General features: G+C 28.0%; 2 protein-coding genes and 1 long non-coding RNA gene across 3 annotated transcripts; all 3 read left to right on the top strand.

Annotated features, from left to right (window-relative positions):
- Positions 1 to 2,664: 2,664 nt before the first annotated feature.
- LOC136076318 (uncharacterized) lies at positions 2,665 to 7,179 on the top strand. Its single transcript, XR_010636161.1, has 2 exons — positions 2,665 to 2,806; positions 7,097 to 7,179. It is a non-coding gene; the product is annotated as an uncharacterized LOC136076318 (long non-coding RNA).
- Positions 7,180 to 19,754: 12,575 nt separating this feature from the next.
- LOC136077027 (SCAN domain-containing protein 3-like) lies at positions 19,755 to 20,533 on the top strand. The gene is made up of 2 exons (XM_065791341.1): positions 19,755 to 20,301; positions 20,397 to 20,533. Exons 1-2 carry the CDS (start codon positions 19,755 to 19,757, stop codon positions 20,531 to 20,533), a joined length of 684 nt encoding a protein of 227 aa, XP_065647413.1.
- A 183-nt stretch (positions 20,534 to 20,716) lies between these two features.
- On the top strand, positions 20,717 to 21,211 carry LOC136077023 (protein FAM200A-like). The gene has a single exon (XM_065791329.1). The coding sequence runs from the start codon at positions 20,717 to 20,719 to the stop codon at positions 21,209 to 21,211; it is 495 nt and encodes a 164-aa protein (XP_065647401.1).
- Positions 21,212 to 24,043: the final 2,832 nt, after the last annotated feature.

The following is a 24,043-nucleotide window of genomic DNA, read 5'->3' as shown; positions in this document are numbered from 1 at the left end:
CTTGTTTTGCCGAATTTTAATTTTAAAGTACCTATTACTTTTTGCCTTTTTAAAAAAAAACTGAAAAATCTCATTCTTTCATTAGATAATATTTTGAGTTATTATTAATAGTAAAACTTAAAAATATTTTTTGGTCTACTTTTTTATTGTTTATATACATGTTTACGTTTATAGAATTTTATTCCTACTAATTTTATTTATTGTTCATATACTTTTTACTTTTTAACTTCCACATTGGTTTACTCTTGTATACAATTCTGATGACAAGATCATCTTGATCTTTCTTCAGATCAGATTATTTACCTTGTAGTTTTGTAAAAGTTTATTAATTTTTTTTTTATCTTATCTTTGTTAAATGCTTATTTGAGGTTCTGACGACAAGATCCTTGTGATCTTCTTTCAGATACCTTGTTTATATTTGTTACTTTTTTTTATCATTGTAAGTTTATATTATTATTTTTACTATTTTTTATTTTAAGCTGTACAACGATTAACAAATGTAAACCAAAAAAAAAAAAAAAAAAAAAAAAAGGATAGTTCTATTATAATTAGGGTCAAATGTAGCAAACATGCGGGTATACCAGTAGTATAGAGCGGGCTCCCTGCCGCATGAGTGCTAATAGGAGTTGCTAAATAATCATTGATTTTTATTTCCTTTTTTTGTTGAGCAGAAATAGGTAAGCGGCTATAATGAAACTTTGTCGGGGAAAAGGGGGAAGAAGGAATGGGGAAGAGGGCATAACTTCCAAGCTATGGGTAATTAATGAATGTGTAAACCTTGACTAAGTCACTGTTCGTTAGAGCGTGCTTTTTCGCTAGTTTTTTTTCTTTGGATTTGCTTTTTCAATCAAGTATTTTGTTATGGTAACATGACGCAATATAAAATTTTAGGTATCCTCAAGGACATCGACTGCTAAAACTGTTTTCAAAAACTTATTAAGTCTTTAAACTTTCTGATATAATTTATATGATTAAAGGAGTGTTTATCAGATTTTTAAATTTAATAAAAGTACATCTTAAAATTGTTTTCAGAGCCAACTGAAGAACTCCACTTTTTTGAACTAATTTCAATTAGTTTATTCCAGACAATAATTATTTCTTTATTATTATCTAACAATTATTCTAGTTAGTCATTTTCAGAAATAATTTTTATTTTGGTTAGATTGCTTGTGTTTGTAATATGTAAATAACATCAAGATTAGTTTAAAAAAAAAAGAAAGTTAAAAAAGTAAAAAAGTAAAATTAAATAACTTAAAAAAAATTTATAACTTTTCATAACCAACCGCTTATTTTAATTTAATTAATATAGCGAATTTAGTAGAATAGTTCAAAAAAATCACACTTACAAATTTAAAATTATATGGTCGATTGTGTAGAAAAGTGTCTTGATGTTATTTTATCATGCAGATTAAATAACATCAAATTCCTTTTTTTTTCAGTAAATTTTTTTACTTTAAATTTTTAAAAATTAAAAGTAAAAAAATTAACAAAAATGCACAGTATTTTAACAATCATATTTCAGTCACATATTTAAAACCAGGCCAGTGGCAAGCTTTTTGTTTTTGTTTGAGAATTTAACTTCATGTAACGACATAGAGTAAACTCCAAACATTTATATGTTCATGTTTATGTCAAGCTTTTCAAAAGTATTGCGATAACCGGAGTCTGTTAACAATAAACACCTAAAATGTTTAGGTCCTTTTTATGCCATTAGCGTGAGAGCGACGAGTATATAAAATTTATATGCACATTTTTTTAACATTTTAAACTAAATTTAAGTGCATTAACAACTCTCTAATATCATGCAATAACGCACGGTCGTTTAGACATAAGAAATAAGTAGAAAGTTATTATACGCAAGCGCAGTTGAGTTAAAAATAATTAAGAATTTTAAAAATGGTTACGGATGTAACGTTTTTAAAAACTTATCATTGACAACGAGTAACTTGTTTAATTTTAGATAATTAAATAGGTTTCTAACAACTTTTTAAAATGAAATTATTGTGAAAATAACTTGCAGCTGTACTAAGAAATGTTTTAAATAGAATACAAGACCTTGGAATGTGAATAAAATCTACTTTCAGCTAAAGCTACTTTTACTGTTTTTGTTTATAATCTTTAAACCTTTTTTAAAAAAATTTTTAACGTAGATATTTTTAAATTTTTATTTATTCAACAAGATGAAACTTTTATCTTTTTTTGCATTTATTGCTTATATGAGGATTTAATTTTTTTGCAGGGTTAAAATAAAATCTTAATCGTTAACTTTTTGTAACCTGTTGCTACGGTACTCCTTTCCGTTGTATATATATATATATATATATATATATATATATATATATATATATATATATATATATATATATATATATATATATATATATATATATATATATATATATATATATATATATATATATATATATATATATATATATATATATATATATGTATATTTACATACATACATACATATATATATATATATATATATATATATATATATATATATATATATACATATATATATACATATATATATATATATATATATATATATATATATATATATATATATATATATATATATATATATATATATATATATATATATATATATATATATATATATATATATATATATGTTTGATTGTGTTAATTACTGGAAGTTGTTTTCTAAATTAATTGACCAGGGTATAAATAAGAATGTTGTCCGCCTACTTGCATTCTGGTATAAAAATCAAACTATGAGTGTCAGATGGCAGAATGCAAACTCTGATAGTTTTAATGTAAGCGACGGTGGAAGGTAAGGTGGCATTCTTTCACCATTCTTGATCAGATTCTACATACGAAAACTGATTTTTAATATTACAAATGTGCATATTGGGTGTAACATAGGTGGGATTTTTTTGAATCTTTTGGCATATGATCATGATATCATACTAATTGCACTGTCTTGGTTTGCATTGTAAAAATTGCTAACTGCATTAAATGTTGAAACCACTGCCATTAATATGTCATTTAATACCAAGAAAACAGTGATCATGGTATTTAACCCAAAACAAAAATGTAAAGTTGTATCAAACAAATTTCCTTTATTTACCTTAGCTGGTTACGAACTTGTTTTTGTTCAAAAATTTAATTACCTAGGTCATATAATTGAAAATAATTTTTCTGATGATGCTGAAATCAATAGAGAGATGAAATGATTGAATACACATACAAATATTCTCAACAGACAATTTAAGAGATGCTCAATAAGGGTAAAAATACAGTTATTTAAGGGGTACTGCCTCTGTTTATACAATGCTGCTCTGTGGCTTAACTATAGTGTAAATACTTTTTTTAAATCTACAGTCATGTTACAAGAAAGGTGCTAAAATATTTTTTGACTATGACAAGTACTTAAGTGCTAAAAATATGTTTATGGAGCTGGGTCTGCCTACTCTCGATACTTTACTGCTTATCTGTAGACATAGTTTTAAAAAAATTTAAAAAAAAAAAGCTTGTTGCCTGCGCCAGTAATAATTTAGCTGCGTATGGATTAAACAGAATTGTTAATTGACTTTTATTTTTTTTGATTTACTATGGACCTTGTATTGTATTTGTTGTCTGAAATAAATGATTATATATATATATATATATATATATATATATATATATATATATATATATATATATATATATATATATATATATATATATATATGTATATATATATATATATGCATATATATATATGTATATATGTATGTGTATATATATAATATATTATATTATATATATATATATATATATATATATATATATATATATATACATATATATATATATACATATATATATATATATATATATATATATATATATATATATATACATATATATATATACATATACATATATATATATATATATATATATATATATATATATATATATATATATATATATATATATATATATATATATATGTATATATATATATATATATATATATATATATATAATCATTTATTATATATATATATATATATATATATATAATAAATGCTTTGTCCACAACTGTAGACAAAGTTCGATCTGTATTCAGATCACAAGAACAAAAATCCAGTACAATTTAAAAGATTAAGTTTAATGATGGGCTTGGTGTGATGCGAAAAAAGATAAAGAGTTGAACTTGATTATTATTAGATTTGCGAACGTTTTTTCTGTTTTAAAACTTAAATAAAAATTTATCTTTTTATTTAGTCTTGCTCATTTTGATTTTTCAATATAGATAAATAGTGGTTTTTTCAATATAGAAAATTAGTGGTTTTTTCAATATAGATAAACGATATTGCTGAGGTCACAAACAACCACTGTTTATTCTTTCTGGCAAAATGAAGTTGGTTGCTCCCTCTGGCATGTCATGGGAATAGTCAGAGTGGCCCTGTGTGTATATGTAAATACACACAGGGCTGATTTATTTGGTTATATATATATATATATATATATATATATATATATATATATATATATATATATATATATATATATATATATATATATATATATATATATATATATATATATATATATATATATATATATATATATATATATATATATATATATATATATATATATATATATATATATATATATATATATATATATATATATATATATATATATATATATATATATATATATATATATATATATATATATATATATATATATATATATATATATATATATATATATATATATATATATACATAAACAATATTACAATATGTGCAAAAATTGTCACCACGTTTGAACAAAAAAATATTTTATATATTTTAAAAAAAAAGCTGTGAAGAAAAATAAAATTTTAGTTTTATTAATTAAATTTAAGACTTAGCTAACTAAAAATTTTGCATTTTGTTAAATTAAGAAGATATTGAATTTTTTTTTTCAATTTTTATGTGAAAAGCTAATGGTGACAATTTTGTCGCAAATGAGAGCAATTAACATAATTTTTCCACAGTTAATTAGGCATACGACATAAATTAATAGCCTTATAACTAAAATGATTGAGTTATCAACTTTTCACAGATTTTTAACGATTAAATATTATTTAAAGTTTGATTTTACAAAACATAAAAAAAGTATTGTTATTATCATCATGAGGAAAATAAATCTTAAACTAAAAAAAAATATTTTGGAAAGGCTTAAATCCGGAAAATCCTATCGCTGCTGAGTTTGGAAAGTCTCATAATCTCATATATAAAATTAAATTGCGCAATGATTTCGAAGTAATCAAGCCTAAAAGTAGTCGAATAAAAATTTTTACACCAAGAGACCAAAGAACAATCGCTCATTTAATTGCTTCTGGAGAGTTTAAAACTGCAAAGGATGTTACTAATTTAATCAATAACAGCTATGGGACTCATACTTCAGTGCGGACAGTCAATCGAGAGCTCAAAAGAATTGGTTTTTGATCCAGAAGAAAGATCAAGAAGCATTTGTTAGTTTCTCGTCACCGCCAAGCTCGTTTAATTTATGCTAAACTTCATGCACACATGACTTTTGATGACTTTTATGACTGGATTTGGACAGATGAAAGTAAAACTAATATGTTTGGATCAGATGGTATAAGATAAACTTGGAGAAAGTCTAATTTACCATTAAGTGCTCAAGATTTCACACCAACCGTTAAATATGGCGGAGGAAAACGCTTGTTTTGGGGATGTTTCTGTGCTCGTGGAGTCGGTGAATTAGTGGAAATTAATGGAATGATAAACGCTGATGACTATATCAACATCCTTAAGGTCGGATATTTCAAGTCCCTTCAAAAATGTGGCAGAACTGTAAGTAACACGATGTTCATGCAAGACAACGACCCCAAGCATAAGGCTGATAAGACCATTAAATTCCTTCACGAGAAAAAAATTGAAAGTCAGTGACTGACCAGCGAAGAGCCCTGATCTTAACCCACTCGAAAATTTATGGGCAATAGTTAAACAACGGGTCTACAACTTTCCAACTCCACTTAAGAATAAGAATGAACTTTGGGCTTGTGTACAAGAGGTTTGGTACTCAATTAAACCCGAGGAATGCCGCAAATTGGTTGCTAGTGTTCCTGAAAGAATTCAAGCTGTAATTAAATTTAAGCGAGGATACACTAGAAACTAATTTACTACAATATGTTATTTGCTTTCATTTGCGACGAATTGTCACCATTAGCTCTTCACATAAAAATAAAAATAAAAAATTCAACATCCTCTAAATTTAATAAAAAGCAATATTTTCAGTTAGCTAAGTCTTAAATTTAATTAATAAAACTAAAACTTCATTTTTCTTCACAGCTTTCCTATTTAAAAAAAATAAAAAAATATTTCTTTGTTTAGACATGGTGACAAATTTGGCACGTACTGTACATATAAATCAAACCTTAAGTACAAAAATACTAATTTTCATGATTTTCAATATTACCAAGCATAAATTTTTGAGAGGTAGGAAAAAAACCACATATATTTTAAACAAAAATATAGGCCTATATACATATTACAGGAAAAAAAAAATTAAAAAAAAAAAAATTGCCTCTCCCTCAAGGGGCCCGAAAATGACAATTTTTGGTCAATTTTTCCCTAAATTATTAGCTTGAGGGGGGTCAAAAGTGATCTGATAGTGCTCAAACTTTGTGAGGCTCATTTTTTATACACTTGTCCAAATTTAGGAGTATGGTTTTTTAGATTTGAAAATTTACTTTTTTTGAATACCCCAAATATATATATTTATACACACACATATACTTATTTAGTCGTGTTTATTATGTGTTTAGTAGTTATTACCCAAATATATATATACACACATATACTTATTTAGTCGTGTTTATTATGTGTTTAATATTATATATTGTTTACTAGTTATAGTGTACGTATTTAACTTATATTTGAAAATTTTTTTAATTCTAATTATTTAATTTTTATGTAGTTTTTTGTAATGCCTTTATAACATTTTTTCTCACTTAATTTTTTAAATTCTTATTTTAATATCATAATATGCTTGCTTTTCTTGTAATTACGCATATTGGTTTCATATTCTGGTTTCCTTTTTTTTTTAGCTTTTGAGAGGAGTTTAGACAAGAAGAATTCGACAAAAAGTGTTGCAAAGAGAAAGTTGGTCAGAATCCCTCAAAATTCAAAAGTAGAGCGAAAGTTTAAAACGCTCAATGATAGTCAAAACAATAATTTAAACCTATAATAAAATTAGATAGCTTTTCTGTTTTGTTTTTATTATTATTTCTAACTTTATGAAGCAAAGCTTAGAAGATTTATTTGATTGTTATCTTTTGTTTGACTGTACAGTGTCCAGCAATAAAAGCAAATCCATTCTGACACAATTTAACCAAACAAAGCGGTCAGATGGACCGGAGAATTTTCTTGAGCGGCACTAAAAGCTAGCTACATAAAAAAATGCTCAGAAATCGACATCAACGTTTACAACAATGTCGATTTCCAAGCTTTTTGCTGCGTACAACTTTAAATTTAACTGTCTGTGCACATACCTTGAATTTGGGCTTTGATCTTTAATCTGGTGCATTACGTTAATATATTTGATATTAATCTGCATTGTGTATTCTGTTTCTGATCTTATTGTCAAACCAATGTTAATTAACAACTTGGTCAAATCGATACTTTAAAATCTCTATTTTATCAAGTTGGTGATATCTACGATGATCTGGTAGATATGGTGAATGACAGAAATTTAATAGGCTCGACTAATAACATCTTATGGACAGATACACGGGTTATTGCAAAGGCTATTTCTAGTTCTAAGTTTGCTACTTTTCTAGTAGGAAACTTCAGGCAAAAGAACTATATATACATGGCGCCATAAATTACAAACACAGCAGTTCCCCAAAACAGAAGTTCTCCATAAATCGCAGAAATGACAAGGATTTTAAAAAAACACTGATGGATGCAGCTGAAACTACAGTCAGTTTATCAAAAGATAGAATAAACAAGTATGAAAAACAGTTTAAGATCTAAAAGAAAAACTCTGAAAACTTCTTTTCTTTGCTGTTTTTGTCTTAGTACACAGTATTTCGTTGTAAAGATATTATTTATTGTACATGTTAGTCGCATCCTTTATTCGATTTTATTTAATTATTCTTTTTGCTTCACTTAAACGGTTTGCTGATGGGAATAATCCTAATTAGTTATCTTTATTTTTTTTCATTTATTTCTTTATTTATTTTATCTATTATTTACAATTCACAGTCATTTAAAATTTACCTATTTTTTTTTAATTCCTATCAAAATTCATTCTAGATTATAGCTAGTTCTTTCAGGTAATTTTTGCCACTTTTTAAACGCTTCACACTACTACTCATTATCAACCAGCATTTGCATTCGGACAATAAAAAATATATTTAAGAAAGATAAATGTTATCCCGCATTAGTTTGGTATAATTTACAAATACAATCGAATTTTTTTAAGTCGTTTTTTTCATGTTAAGTTTGTTTTATTTTACTGACTTCAAAGGAAACGTTACTTTAAATCTGTGGTTATCGAGATTGCTTTTATATTTTATATTAAAATATTATAATCAAGTGCTGCCTGAAAAAATATGATAAATACCTTTCTGATTACTAGCTTGACACCTATGTTACTTGATACCTTTTAATGTTTTTTACCCAGCTGAATTCGTTGACTAGCGCTTTTACTGTAGATTTATAATGCATACTTATAAATTAGATTTTTCGAAAAATAAATATTTATCTCGAATAAAGGAATAAAAATTTTATTCAATAAAATTTGAAGAAAGTTTATAATTAGAATTGTGATTTAACATCCATTAATAAAATGTTTGTCGTAAGATACAAATAAAAATGCCATGCGTAAGACAAATAAATTGATTTTGCCTCGTTCAACATTTTTTGCCTCACTATATTTAACATTCTTTTTTAATTTATATGCTAGTATCACATTTTTAAATGAGTTTATTAAACTTTATTTGCGTTTGTTTGTTGTCTATATTAACATTTATTGATTAATTGCTACATTCACTTAAATTATTATAAAGAAAAATTTTCTAATTTTAAAGGCTACAGTAACGGGAACAACGACGTTGTAGATCGCGTCCAAAAGATCCCAAACGTCCCAAACAACTTCCAAAACATCCCAAACGTCCCAAACAACATCCCAAAGATCTCAAACGTCCCAAACAACTTAAACCAAACTTGATGGAATCAGAACAACAAAATAATGTTAAACCTTTTAAAATAAGAACAGAGTTGCAAAATAGCAATGCGTTTTATTATTAAAACATTGCGTTTTATGGAGTACAAGGTATCTTGGCAGTTTACGTAATGGGTTTAGCATATGCCTGAAAATGTTACGAGAAAAAAGAATTGCATGTTTCTGAAAAATTGTTGTCGCTTTTACTCAAATATATTTTTAACACTTTATTTTGGCTACAATAATAGTAGTTAATGTTTCGTTATAAGTATATAACATTATAAGTAATGGTTGCAGAGTAAACAGCCATTTCAACAACAGCTTTAGAGTTTAATTTAGTTTTAGGGGAACGGTTCCGAATTAATTGATTAAACGCTTCATTTCCATTTCGAGTCATGCCGTGCAAACATTTCGTAAGCATATCAGTATTGGCTAGATCTTAAAATACTGCCTTAATCTTTTCCATAATGGCAACTGGTAAATTAAACTTTTTCTTGTATGTAACTTGACAAGTTGCTATATCAGACTGCCATTTACACCAGCTTTTTTCACCCTAAATGAAAAATACATGACGATGTTCTTCAGAAGTAAAATTAGTGCAATAATGAAGAGAAGCTATTACGGAGTTCCTCATTTCTAAAAGACTATTTGAATTTTGCCAAATAGCCATTCCGACAAAATTTTGCAACATGTTGCAAAATTATGGTGGAATGGCTATTTGGCAAAAATAGCCATTCCAACATAATTTTGTAACGGGTAAAACTATCTTTTCCATCTGATAGTTTTACCCGTTGTAATTCTTTTTTTTTAAGACTTAGTCGATTCCCTGTACGCTTCTGGTAATGCCCAATACATTCTAGTTGTCCCCAAGATATTTAGAAAGCAAATGTTATATTTATTTACTGAAGAGCAGAACATTTCTGTTGCACCAGCTGACTCATGGCACCAGCTGATTTAGTGTGGTTTACTTGGCAGGAATGATTAACTTTCCGCTGCTCATTTTTAAGTGTCCATTTTTTTTCCTTCCAAATTCGATAACCTTTTTAAAACTTAGATAATATAACAGTATCCAATACCTTGTTGTTGTCGTGACACGTTGCCATCACTACACCTTTTAAAGAATAATATCCTCTCCGCTGCCAGGTACCATCGATATAAAAATCACAATCAATGACATCATTCATATTAAAATCAGGTTTCAGTATTCTCCTGACTTCCATAGCAGCATTTTTCATACTTTGCTCAGCAACTGATATATAAGCATCATGAAGTTTTCTATTAATACAGTCAAAACTAGGTTTTTTATTTCGGTGGCATGTTCATTATGGTGTTAAAAGTTAACATTGCACCTCTTCCTCTGCCAATCTCCCTGAATGCCATAACACTGCGTATAATAATTTCACTAGTATTTATACCAGGTTTATTGTTTTTAGTAACAGGAGAAGAAAAATGAATCTTTAAATGCACAACCACTGCAGGAAATTTGAAAAAACAAAGAAAACTCCTAACGTCTTGAACGATTATGCAACCTGGAATGGTTTGTACCACATATATTACAAGTAGCATACTTTTCAAAACAAATTTTCATTTGTTTAAAATGCATAAAAATATAAATTCATCATTATCAAATAATGTTTTTTCAAGATTATTTTTCAGCTTTTTACTACTTGTAGAACAAGTTCCTGTGTTTGTTTCAAATTGCTTATTGGTGTTATTGGAATTATTATGCTGATTGTCATTAAACTTTCTTTTCTTTGGTCTTATTATTCTTTTTTTGTTTGCTATAATTTACTTTTCAACCTTTAACTGTAATTGGTTAGATACAAAAATTAAAAGCACTATTTTATCTGAATTCAAAAAGACTACAAAACAATGTTAAACCGTTAAAAAATAGCAATGTGACTTAGATTTATGACATTTAGACCATTATAAACTTAAAACATTAAAAAAAGAATAGTTACAAGGCCTGGCATGTTTAGTTTTTAGGGACTGACTTAAAGGATAAAAGGTTGCTATGGCCGTTGCTATGTGATTGAAATATACCTTAAGGTGTTTTAGAAGAATATTCTTAATATTCTACGATTATTTAAGAATATTCTTAATATTATAAGATATTTTTTTTTTTTTCATTTTTCACCAAAATAATGGCTGGATACTACCTCAATAAACTCTAAGTATATAAAGTCTTCCGGCTTTATCTCCAGGCTTATCTTCATCATATCTTCAGGCTTGAAAATGATCATATTTAATGACGTGCTTCCGAGCTAATTATTAATTAGATGAGCGCATTTTTCTTAACGATAAAATTTGATAGTTTGCGTAATAGCGATTAGTCTGATGTGACGCAATTTATTAATAGTTATTAAAAGAGTTAATTGTTAAAATTAAGCAACAATAAATTGCATATGCTGAAAGTAACTAAATAAATTTTCTGTCTTACAGGATATAAAAATATAAAAATATAATATAAAAAATATAAATAATATAAAATATAAAAAGTGATTTCACTAATAAATTTAGTAACTAATTACTTGTTCAAAACTTAAAAATTACCTTACATTACTAATCTTAAACTTTGAATTACTTGTTCAAAACTTAAAAATTACCTTACATTACTAATCTTAAACTTTGAATAAATTTAAAGAGAAAAAGTTTAGAGAGAAAAAAATAATTTTTCTTTCTAAATTTATTGTTAAATACCAGGGGTGGATCTAGGGTACGTCTTGTACATCTGTAGACATACCCCCCGAAAAAATTGAATTTTTTAAAAAAAAAGGTAATCTAACGATTTAAAATTGCGTATAAAAATAATTTTTTACTTTACCGTCAAGTAAATTAGATTTAAGTCATATAATACTTTTGAAAAAATTTTACTACACTTTTGAAAAAAAACAAAAACTTTGTTTCTTGTACCTAACATTATTTTTTTCTATGATATATTATTTTATTTAGTTTAGTTTTTAACATTTAAATTTTAAGTAATTGATTTTATTTTTAAAAACACTGTCGGAGGTAACTTAAAGATAACACCCTGAAATATGTAAGGTTAATAATGATATTTATATTTTCGCTTTAGGTTAGATGTATTCGTTTAATTTTAGATTTAAGTCTAAAATACATTTTAATCATAAAGTTGAAAACATCATGCAACAAAATGACAAAACAATCTCTTTGAAAGGTATATTACAGATGCAGCCACTTCGCAAATTGTAATTGTCTTTCCAGGAGTGTGGAGCATTAATAAATCAATTGCTGCATTATATGCAATTTTAAATGGCTCCATATCTCCCACATCAAGTGGTTGTAACTTGTGCGTGAAATGAGGCGGTAATGTCAAAATGGTCACTCCATGCTCCTTTGCTAAATTTAACATTGCTTTAGATAAGTGCGCTTCGAAATTGTCATATATTAAAAATGATGGATTTTCTTTCGTACTAGACGAGAACTTGATAAAGTGATTCATAACTAAATCAAACTAAATCATTCATATAAAAAAAGTTCACCGTTCATCCAGCCTGTTTTACATGTGAGTCCGAGAGATCCAGAAGGAGCTCCTGACAACATATGCTCCTTGAAATGCACTCTTGGAAAAATAATTACTGGTGGAAGATATTGTTCAGAAGCACTGATTATTATACAAGTTGTGACCAGGGTTCCTCTTTCAGCACTTGTGATTTTGCAGACACTCTTCACACCTTTCTTTGCAAGAACCTATATATTTAGATGTTTTATGTAAGAAATAAATATGTCATGAAAAATATACTTAATATTAAATATTAACATACCTTTTGTGGGTTCTGCATGGTAATAGTTCCAGTTTCATCAAGGTTAAAAATCCGAGTTCCATTTGCAAATGCTGGTGATCTAGCAAAAAGTTCTTTTAATTTATCACAAAATATATTTACATAATGGGCATTAAATGATATTGCCCTAGAGAGAGAACATCCTTCAGGTGTTCTAAGAGACAAGTCTTAATGTCGCTTTCTAAAATTATTCATCCAATCTATACCTGCTATTGAGTCTTTGTGCCACCTCTGTGGAATACTAGTTTTATTAGTGGTTGCCATCTCAAAAGCTATACCCCGACATTCTTTAATTGGAAGGCCATAGAACATTCTTGAACAAGTCAAAATATATTCCTTTAATTCTAATTCCTGCTTGTCTGTAAATATTCTTTTAACATAATAACTTGGGGTAAGTCTTGTATTTTTATCAAGCAAAAATTTTTTCCATAAACGACGAAGCATTGGATAGGGTATTTTGGAAGTTATTGCAGTTTCTCTAATACTTTTTCCATTTTGGATTAAATGTAATGCATCTTTCATATCTTTACTGAAAGTTTTTGCTTTCGAAGTGGTTCTTTTATAGACTCGAGGAACAATAACATATGATAAAAATAAATGTAATGTTGCACGCGAGTTTTCAAATAATATACTAAGGTATAAAAGTCAAACGTAAATATGTTATTACGCTGAAGTCAAAACTTTTTTAACGTGAAGTATTTGTGACCCGCGGTTTAATCCTACCCGTGAAGGAATGGCTCATTTCTCCCCAAGCTGTGCAACTGGATAAAAACTTAAAATGTGCAATAAGTACGTGGTTTATGCATGCAAAATACTTTGTTCTAAAAACTGCATTGTTTATTTGTAAATTTTCAACCACTACCTAATGTCTCGAAACAGCCGGTATGCTCATTAAAGAAGTTTCCAAAATACGGCAAATTTACTATTGCCTAGAAAAGAGTGGATGACAACGGAGACACCCGCACCAAGAAGCGGTAAAAAAATTGGATTAGGTTAACAACAATTTGTATATTGTTCAAGAATTCAATACACATCGCTCAGAGAGAGCCAAAGATTTTAAAGCCTGTTTATTTTTCCGTATACTCTCAAGACACGCCACAGTGGAACCTCATCTATAATTAAATAGATTTTAATCCTAATTTAATAATATAAAATTAGAAATAAAATAGATTACTATATAAAACAATGTTTTTATTAATTGTATAAAAATAATAATTACCTGGTCTTTACCGGTAGTTTAAATGAAACGTTTGAATCAACTGTTGATTTCTGAATTTCTTTAAATATTGCACCTATTATGTAAGAGTTTTTGATTTCCTTTACAATATCTGTTGCTTGTGACATTAACACACAAAGAGTAGGTATTTTTATAAAATCATTAAAAAGCAAATTGAGACCATGACATATACATCCATAGCAATTAAGAAGAATTTTTCATGTTTGCTGCATTGTCTGTTACTATTCCCATAAATTTTTTAGAATTGATTTCTTCTAATAGCCTCCGTATTTTGTCTGCTAAGTATTCACCAGAATGACTTGATGAACCTAAAAATTATTACTTTCATTTAAATACTTTACAAACTGTTCAGTTTTAAAATTAAAAGTTTTGAGCATGAAAAACTAAGTTACGATTTGGGAGAGAGTTAAAAACAATTTAAAAAAAAAATGTATTTACTATTTATTCTTAAAAATAAATATACATTTATGTAAATTTTACCTGAAGGTAGTGATTTCCATAAAATAGGCAATGATTAAGGCCATGCAAACGCAATGTTGATAACGGGTTCATTTCTGCAAAATGTAAATAGTTTTCAAGTTTTGGTTTTTAAATTATTTGCATAAATAATGCATTAGTATTTTGGTTTAAATTTATTAAACTAGTACTCACCTAATGTTACTCCATCCATCACACATAAGTGCATAGCAAAATAATGTTACAATTAGAAAATTTCAGCAAGAACAATAACAAATATCATTTAATTGCAAAAGAATATTGTTCACAAGCCAGTGGTGGCGCCAGCATTTTTTGGTTTTTGAGATACAAGTTGATGAAATATTTTTTGTACTATTTTCAACTAGACTTACATTCATCGAGAAAAAAATAAAATTTTAAAATTTGCAACCCCCACAATTTGAGGGGGTTTAAACTGTTTATGGTAATATCTTTTGAACGCTAAAATATTTTACTATAAAATTTAAAATTTATCGATGAATATATGCTTTAATATAAGAATATCAACTTGTTGCTCTCACGTTTGGGGCAGGAGGGGGGGGTAAAATTATAGGGTTTTTTGTTCCCAGGGTCCAATCAGTGCAATTTTTTTGCAAAGCATCCTTAATTTGACATAAGTATAAACATATAATTGTTATGAGTTTGCTCCATGTCTGGAAGTTAGATATTTTAAAGACCAAAATATGTTGGCGTTACCCTGTTGCAAGCCATTGTACACTATTGTTGCAACGAAAAGCAACAATAATTATTTTTTCATTTATAGCCATAAAATGTAGTTCATTCAAACATTTTTACGTTTTAAATTCAAGCAAGCGGTGAATCTAGTTTTCTTGTTTTTTAAATTTCTATTACCATTTTGCTGTTTAAAAAAACTTTCTTGTTATTAAACGTATTTAATTTATGTTTTAATATACCTATTTAATTTTCATTTTACATACAAGCAAGCAGTAAAGTAAAGAAATTTATTTTCCTCATTAAATAAACTTATAGTACCATTTTGTTATATTATAATTTTATATTTTATATGATTAAAACTTCTAATCATAAAACATTTTTTGTATTTAACTTACATTTCAGAGGTGGTTTTTAAAAAAAGTTAGTTGAGAAATGATAATATAAAGTATAAAAAAATTTTCGTCGATGTCGATAAGTAAAGGTTATAGCCAATGCAACTACCTTATTCAGCTGATATAAAATCCGGAACAAAAAAAGAAAAATAATTAAAAATAAAAATTTAATAGATTATGAAGAAATTTTAAGTTTAAATGAGTTAAACAAGTCTCGTGAATTATGTCCATATTGGAAATATAACAGGTTTGATATCAACACTTGGGATGATGTACAATGTCGAGTTGATTTTCGTTTCAAGAAGAAGAATCTCGTCACCTTAGTTTCTGGTTTAAACATACCAGAAAAAATTATAACCTCGCAGAGTACTATATGCAGTGGTCTAGAAGGGCTTTGTGTTTTGCTAAAATGACTTGCTTTTCCGTGTAGATACACGGATATGGTGTCTTTATTTGGAAGAAACCCTACAGAGATAAGCCTTATTTTTAATAAAGTATTTGATTTCATATTTGAAACCCACCGTCATAAACTTAAAAATTGGAATCAACCGATTCTCCAACCTCAAAAATTGAAAGAATACTGCGATACTATACACCAAAACGGATTTCCATTAAATTATTGTTTTGGTTTTATTTACGGTACAGTTCGAGGGATTGGTAGACCTCAAGTAGATCAAAAAGTTGTTTTTAATAGCCATAAAAAAAAACATGCTCTCAAATATCAAAGTTTAGTATTACCTAACGGTTTGATAGGCAATTTTGCGGGGTCATACGAAGGAAGAAAACACGATGCTACCATATTGTATGAGTCTGGATTGTTAGTTCAAATGCAAAACCATGCTTGGTTCAATAGATAACCATTTTGTATATATGGAGACCCAGCCTATCCATTAAGTGTACGTTTTCAAGCACCATTTCGTGGTGCAAACATAACACCAGGTCAGCATGCTTATAATAAAGATATGAGTGAAGTTCGTATTTCAGTTGAATGGCTATTTGAACTTATTACTAACTACTTTAAGTTTGTAGATTTTTATAAAGAAATATTTTAAATAAATTTCGCGAAAAATTTGGCACTAATGAACATACATTTAAAAAATATATTTTATCTATCAATTAATTTAGTTTCGTAAATTTATATTATTTATCGATTCGTAGGAATAAAACACAAAACTTGTGTTCCAAATAATTTTGAAATAAATCCGTAATAAAAGCACGCTGCAATGCAGCAAGTTCTATTGTTGTACTTTCATTAAAATACTTTCACGCTGATTGAACGTTTACTAACGTTTTATACTATTTTTTCTTTTACAATATGGCTCTTCGATTACCAACTCTGGATGAGTTCAACTCTATTTCTCTTACACAGATTGGAGCACGAATTATGAACAACTTGGACTCGACAACACTTTGGTGCAGAGAGTATGGTTTACTGGCAGTATCTATGGATTGTAACGTATGTGGTGTACCTTGCACGCAGCAAAATTATGTACGAGCAGTAGATAAAGTAGTTTGAAGATGTCCCATTAAACGTTGCAAAAGAACTTTAAGTATTAGAAAAGGGAGCTTTTTTGAAAGCTCACACTTGGAATTGTGGCAGGTTATATCCATAACTTACATATGGTGTAAAAGAGCTGTCTCAAGTTGAGGAATGTCTTTAGAAGATGTCAAACACGAACTGAGAACAGGCAACGATCATTCGGTTGTTTACTGGAATCAGTTTTGCCGAGACATTTGTGTGTCATATTTTATGAATAATCCAGAACAAATTGGTGGACCAGGTTGTATTGTGGAAATTGACAAATCTTTATTTTTTAAGAGGAAATACGAAGTTGGTCGATTAGTTCCACAACAATGGATATTTGGAGGGTATGAGCCATAGACCAGTGGCTCCCAACCGGTATGGTGGTCCATATGAACTTTTGAAACGGACCACAAGGTAAACGTAAATTCAAAATAAATTTGAGTTATTGAATTTTAATTTTGATATTTTTCTCTGTCTTAAAAAAAAAATAATTCTTAAATTCAAAATGTAATTCATGCTAGGCAACATATGTTGCACAAAATCTGTGTAAGCCAATTCGACGTTAACCGTCAATGACTTGCGGACCACTATGAAACAATAAATACTTAACATTATTTATTTATTTTTTTTTAATTCTTTTTTACATTTCTTCAATATTTATAAAATTACAAGTTAAGATATAATAATATAAACAATTACAAGTGAGGATTTTTACTATAAATAATAAAAAAAAAGAATGCGGAGACTCGTAAAAGACCTTAAGGTCTTGTCGTCGAGAACCGCTGCAAACTCGTTACAAATTTACGTGTTACATATTTTAAAATAAATAAAAAAAAAAACTGTGTTTAACAATATTAGAAGAAAAACATAATTTAATTAAAAAATAGAAATTTTCAAATAAATTTCCTACTAAAAGTATAAAAGTATATTATCAATAGACAAAATGATTTTCTTAAGTTTCCTTTTATAAGAGGTATAAGTCCATTCATTAGAAAAGTCAAAATATTTCAAAACTATTTTATTCCAAAGAAAGGCTCCTCGGAAAGAAACACAAGATTTACCAAAATTTGTATGCGAAAATTGTAGTCGAATAGAATTATCATTTCGTAGATTGTACTTGTTTTTTTCTTTTATTGAGTATAGGTTATGAAAGGAAGAAGGGGAATCGTTGGTTTTACATTTATACATAAAACATAAAATATTATAAACGTTTAGCTGATATATATTTAAAATATTCATTTCAAGTAAGAGAGGCCTGGCATAAGTAAAACGGTCTTTAAAGTTTATAAGACGTGCAATGTGTTTCTGTTGACGATGAAGAGGTTCTAGTATACTTTTGTTCACACTACCCCAAGCAATGTTAGCGTAGTTAATATGGCAGTGAATAAAGGAATAATATAATTGAGTTAAAGTATGTTTATTTAAGAAACTTCTTGATTTATATAACATTCCTATAGTTCTAGCAATTTTGTTATTTAGGTTGTTAACGTGGTGTTTCCATTTAAGATTCTCATCAATATAAATGCCTAAAAATTTTGTAATTTTTGTTCGCTTTATTTCAATATTGTCAACAAAAATAAGTGGCTTAATACTTGGAATTAATTTTTTTTTGAATTTGGGTAAAAAAGCATCCATTTAGTTTTTTCTATATTAATTGATAATTTGTTTGATTTGAACCAGTCAGAGATTTTAATAAGCTCAGTGTTCATATTTCTAATTAATGTTGTTAGATCATTGCTGGTTAAAAAAAGATTAGTGTCATCCGCAAACATAATTGTCATTAAGTTTGAGGCTTTGTAGAGATCATTGATGTATATCAGGAACAGCAATGGGCCTAGTATTGAGCCTTGTGGCACTCCCACTCAAGTTATATTTAATAAATTTGATGATAATGATGAGTCTATTTGAATAAACTGTTTACGATTAATTAAATAGTTCTTTAGTAATAATAAAGTATTTCCAGTGATTCTATAATGTTTTAGTTTGTTATAAAGAATTTCATGATCTATAGTATCGAAAGCTTTCGATAGATCTATGAAAATACCTAATGTGTATTGCGATGTTTCAAATGAATCACCAATATTTCTTGTTAGTTGAAGTATTGCATGTTCTGCAGAATTATTTTTTTTAAACCCATATTGGTTATTATATAATATTTTGTTTTCTGATAAGTGGTTAAAAATTTTATTATATAATATTCTTTCTAGAATTTTTGAAAAAACTGGGAGAACTGATATTGGGCGATAATGACTGAGGTTATTAATATTTGTATTCTTACATCCGTAAATTTTAAATGCTATATAAAATTATCTTATCTTATGGTAAAAATATTTTTCCTAACTAATTGGTTTGAAAGAAAGTAATTTGTATTATTTTCTATAGTAGAAGCATCTTATAAGGTTTCATATATAATGGCACAGAATAAAAAAGCTCACACATTGGCTGAAGAAGTTATACTTCCATGTACAAAAGAAATCGTTAGATTATTATTTGGAGAAGAAGCTGTAAAGAAGATAGATAATATACCTTTATCAAATACTACAGTCAAACGAAGGATATCTGACATTTCATCAAATATTAAAGAAAATGTTGTTAATGAAATTAAAGAATCACCATATTTTTCTATTCAGTTGGATGAGTCCACAGATGTAAGTTCAATGGCACAATTAATTGTATTTTGTATGTATATTCACAATAATAAATTCAAAGAAGAATTTTTGTTCTCTTCTTTCCTTGAAACAACAACAAAAGCAGCTGATATTATGGAAATTATGAAACAGTTTTTCAATGACAATAAATTACAATGGAAATATTTGTTAGGAGTTACTACTGATGGAGCTCCTGCCATGATGGGTTGTAAGTCTGGATTGCAGACTAGAATAAAAGAGATTGCTCCAAATGTAGTTGGTGTACACTGTTTTATTCATAGACAGGCTTTGGCAACCAAAACATTGCCAGGTTGTTTGAAAACTGTATTTAATCAATTGGTCAAATTAGTGAATCATATAAAATCTTCTGCTTTTAACTTTTTACAAAATTTTGTTCTGACCTAGATGCTGAACACAATAAGTTATTGTTTTACACTTCAGTGCGATGGCTTTCTGCTGGAAATTTTTTGGAAAGATTTTTCAAGCTTAGAAACGAAGTGAAAGAATTTTTATGTCAAATGAAAAGTGGACTGGTAGAATAATTTGAATTTGACAATTTTTAAATAACAACTGCTTATCTTGTGGACATTGTGGGTCATTTTAACAAGTTAAATTTGCAACTTCAAGGCAAAAATGCTAATGTCATTACACACTCGGATAAACTGAAGGCATTTATTGAAAAGCTCAAACTGTATAAGACTAGAATCAATAATGGAAATTTGATAATGTTTCAAAATTTAAATAGCGTAATTGGAAATAACATGCTTCCCGAAGTTTTAAAGATAGAAATGCTTTGTCACCTAGATAATTTGATTAATGAATTTGGTAACTATTTTCCAGATGTGAACCTTTTGAGCAGTGAAGTAATTATATCACCATTTTCTTGTGATGTGAAAAATGTGAATGAGGAAGCACAAGAAGAATTTATAGAGTTAAAGAATGATACCACTGCTAAGGATCACTTCAAAATAACACCATTAAATAACTTCTGGTTGAAAATGAGGAATTCATATCCATTGTGTTCAACAATTGCACTTAAAGCCCTTATTCCTTTTTCAACATCATATTTGTGTGAAGCAGGGTTTTCAGCTATGTTATCTATAAAAACCAAAAAAAGAAATAGACTTGAAATTGATGCAGATATTAGATGTGCTCTATCAAAAACTAAACCAGATTTTCAGATATTAGTTGCTGGTAAGCAGTGCCAGAATTCACATTGACCAGTTTTTGTATCATATATTAACTAAGATAAAATATTTTTGGGTCATAGATAGTCTATTCTATTAAAAAATACCTTGAACAAAATGTTGTCCTGATGAATAAAAATTACATTATTAAAATTTTCGCCTTGTAATAATTTTTAAAAGTAAAGGGGTCCATGGAGATCTTATGATATATAATTTGGGGAACGGGTTAGAAAAGGTTCGGAACCACTGCCATAGACGAAGAAATGATTTTTAATTCCTGTTGCAAACCGTGATGCCGCTACATTGCTTCCTATAATACAGCAATGGATTCGTCATGGTTCAATTGTGTGGAGTGACATGTGGGCTGCTTACAATAACTTACTAGCCTTAGTATAAGTACATGACACCATCAACCATAGACTCCATTTTGTTGATCCTCAAACAGGAGTTACTACAAACCATATGGAAGTTATGTGATGTCGGGCGAAATCTAAATTAAAAGCAATGATGGGGCCCACAAACCGTGAAATGATTCCGGATTACTTGTCAGAGTTTATGTGGGTACAACGGTTTAATGAACATCGCTTCTTTCACTTTTAGACCCAAATTACAGCAAGTTATCCTGTGTGAAACCGAATGCAAAGTTTGATTTTGAAAATGTAAAACTTATGTAAATAAAAAAGATTTATTTTGTTTTGCTCTTGTAGCTTACGTTGTTTTGGTCTTTTGATACGCCTGAGTAAGCTCGAGAGAAATTAAGAAAATTACGCATTAATTTAAAATAATGACTTATATGATAAAAACCATCCTTTTACATTAGTTACTACAATGGTCTTTAAAATGGCGAATAATAGTGTTTTGATGAGAATTGTTAATGAGAATTTTTTCAATTTTCAACTTAGTTTAGAGTGCTTTGTGTTGGTCAAAAATTAAAATGGACACCATTTTCTTTCGTTTTTCACAACGACCTTTCATAATCTGCAATAACAAAAGGGGGGGGGGGGGAGTGCGAAAGTACAGTTGCAGCCTTAGAATACTTATTACAAACTAATATAAACAGTGTGTATTTTGAACACTTTAAAACTAATATAAGCAGTGAGTATGAAAACTTTATTTATGCGCATAAACGCATTGAGTAAAGTATTCTGTTGAAACATCATGGCAAGCATTTGTTGTAACATCACGTTGTGTTGATGTTGTTGCATATCAAACTGTTGCCTTAAAAGTTCTTGTCCATGAGCAATTTGCTCTCACTCTAGTCGTTTATTTTCTTTATCGAGTTCTAGCTTTTCTTTCAGAAACACAAGTGTGTCTGAACCGCTTCTTCAATTTATAGTTTTTTGTTTTTTTTTAATTATATTATCTTCAATTATATTATCTTTAAAAATATTATTATATTTTCAATTTCATTTACATGTTTCTTCTTTTGAGACTCGTCTTCATTTTTTTTTTTTTTGGTGTCTGTAAAAATATTATTCAAATCTTCTATTAAACTTTCTGATTCGTTAGGATTGTCACCTCCAAGTCCTGATGCTATTTTGGCTTTGCTAGCTTTTGCTTTATACTTTTTTAACAAAATCATAAATCTTTCACGTACACCTCGTGGTGTTGCGATACACGGAAAAATATCAAGAGTGTTAATCACATCTGCAACAGAAGACCACCCTTGTCCACGCTCTCTACTTCCTTGTTTGTGTAAAAGAACTCCATTTCCAACTATTTCTCTTAACATAAGAGTATCTTTTTCGTCATCCCATTGCATGGATAATCTAAAAAGATAAACAAAAAAGCTTAGCTTAATAAAAAAAAAAAACGTTGACAAATTAATATAATATACACAGCTAATGTTTTTAAAAGTGAAAAATTATAAAACATTACTTAAAACATTCATTTTTTAATATTTGAATTATAAAGCTTACTTTTTACCATAAAAAACTCTGCCATTTTAAGCGTGACACGTAAACAACGTGACACGTAAACAACGTGAAAACGAATGGTTTGAGGTTGAGAACGGAACGTATAAATTCAATACGCGTTATATTACTAGTTACCAGGCTACTTTTAGGGTTTTTACCGAGAAAACAAACGTGCGCGTCCTATTTGCTAAATCTCCTTAATTTCTGAAACGGCTTCTCGATATTTTGAATAAACATTGTTAACGAAAAACATGTACTACTTGAAGTAAAGTTTGAAATGAATCAGACTTATCAGTTATTTGAATTTTCAGCCAAAATGGCGAAACTTTTAAAGAAATATCAATTTCGGGTGTTAAACCAAACGTATTTGTTTTTTTTAGATCGTACTTTATTTCTTGCTATTTTTTCTATATAATATTTGCTGTTGTTGAAAGGCATTAATTGCAAAGTTTAAGAATTGAATTTTACAACAAGTTGCTGAGAAAATCCCTAAAATCGCAGGGAAAATCCCAATTCTCAAGAAGTTTTTCCCAAAGAGACATTTTCACAGTCATGCAATTGCATACGTTCCGGGAATCATGAAAAACTGTCACGGAAGACTCCGAAAAAATCCTTTGGAGGGAACGATCCTCACACATTACTGTTCTCAAAAATGCAAAAATTGAAATCTTTTGTGACCGTCCGAGAAAAAAAATCAGTTTGAATTTTTTCATTTATTCCTTAAAATCATGAATTGACAACTTTGACTCTTTTTGCATTTTTACAGCATATCTAAACAAATTCTACTAAAGCACTCTTTAGATATGGATACTGAGATGAATTTGATCAAAACATCTTTACTAAGAAAAAAAAAGTAAAATATAAATATATTAATATAAATCCTTTTTAAAGTTTTATATCTATTCTAACAAGCCGTAAATGATACCATTTCCTGATTTGTAATTTTTTA

This window comes from Hydra vulgaris, chromosome 02 (assembly GCF_038396675.1).
Source record: "Hydra vulgaris chromosome 02, alternate assembly HydraT2T_AEP".
In the NCBI taxonomy this organism is placed as follows: domain Eukaryota; kingdom Metazoa; phylum Cnidaria; class Hydrozoa; order Anthoathecata; family Hydridae; genus Hydra; species Hydra vulgaris.
The sequence above is the reverse complement of the archived record's forward strand: the minus strand, read 5'-3'. Positions and strand labels throughout refer to the sequence as shown.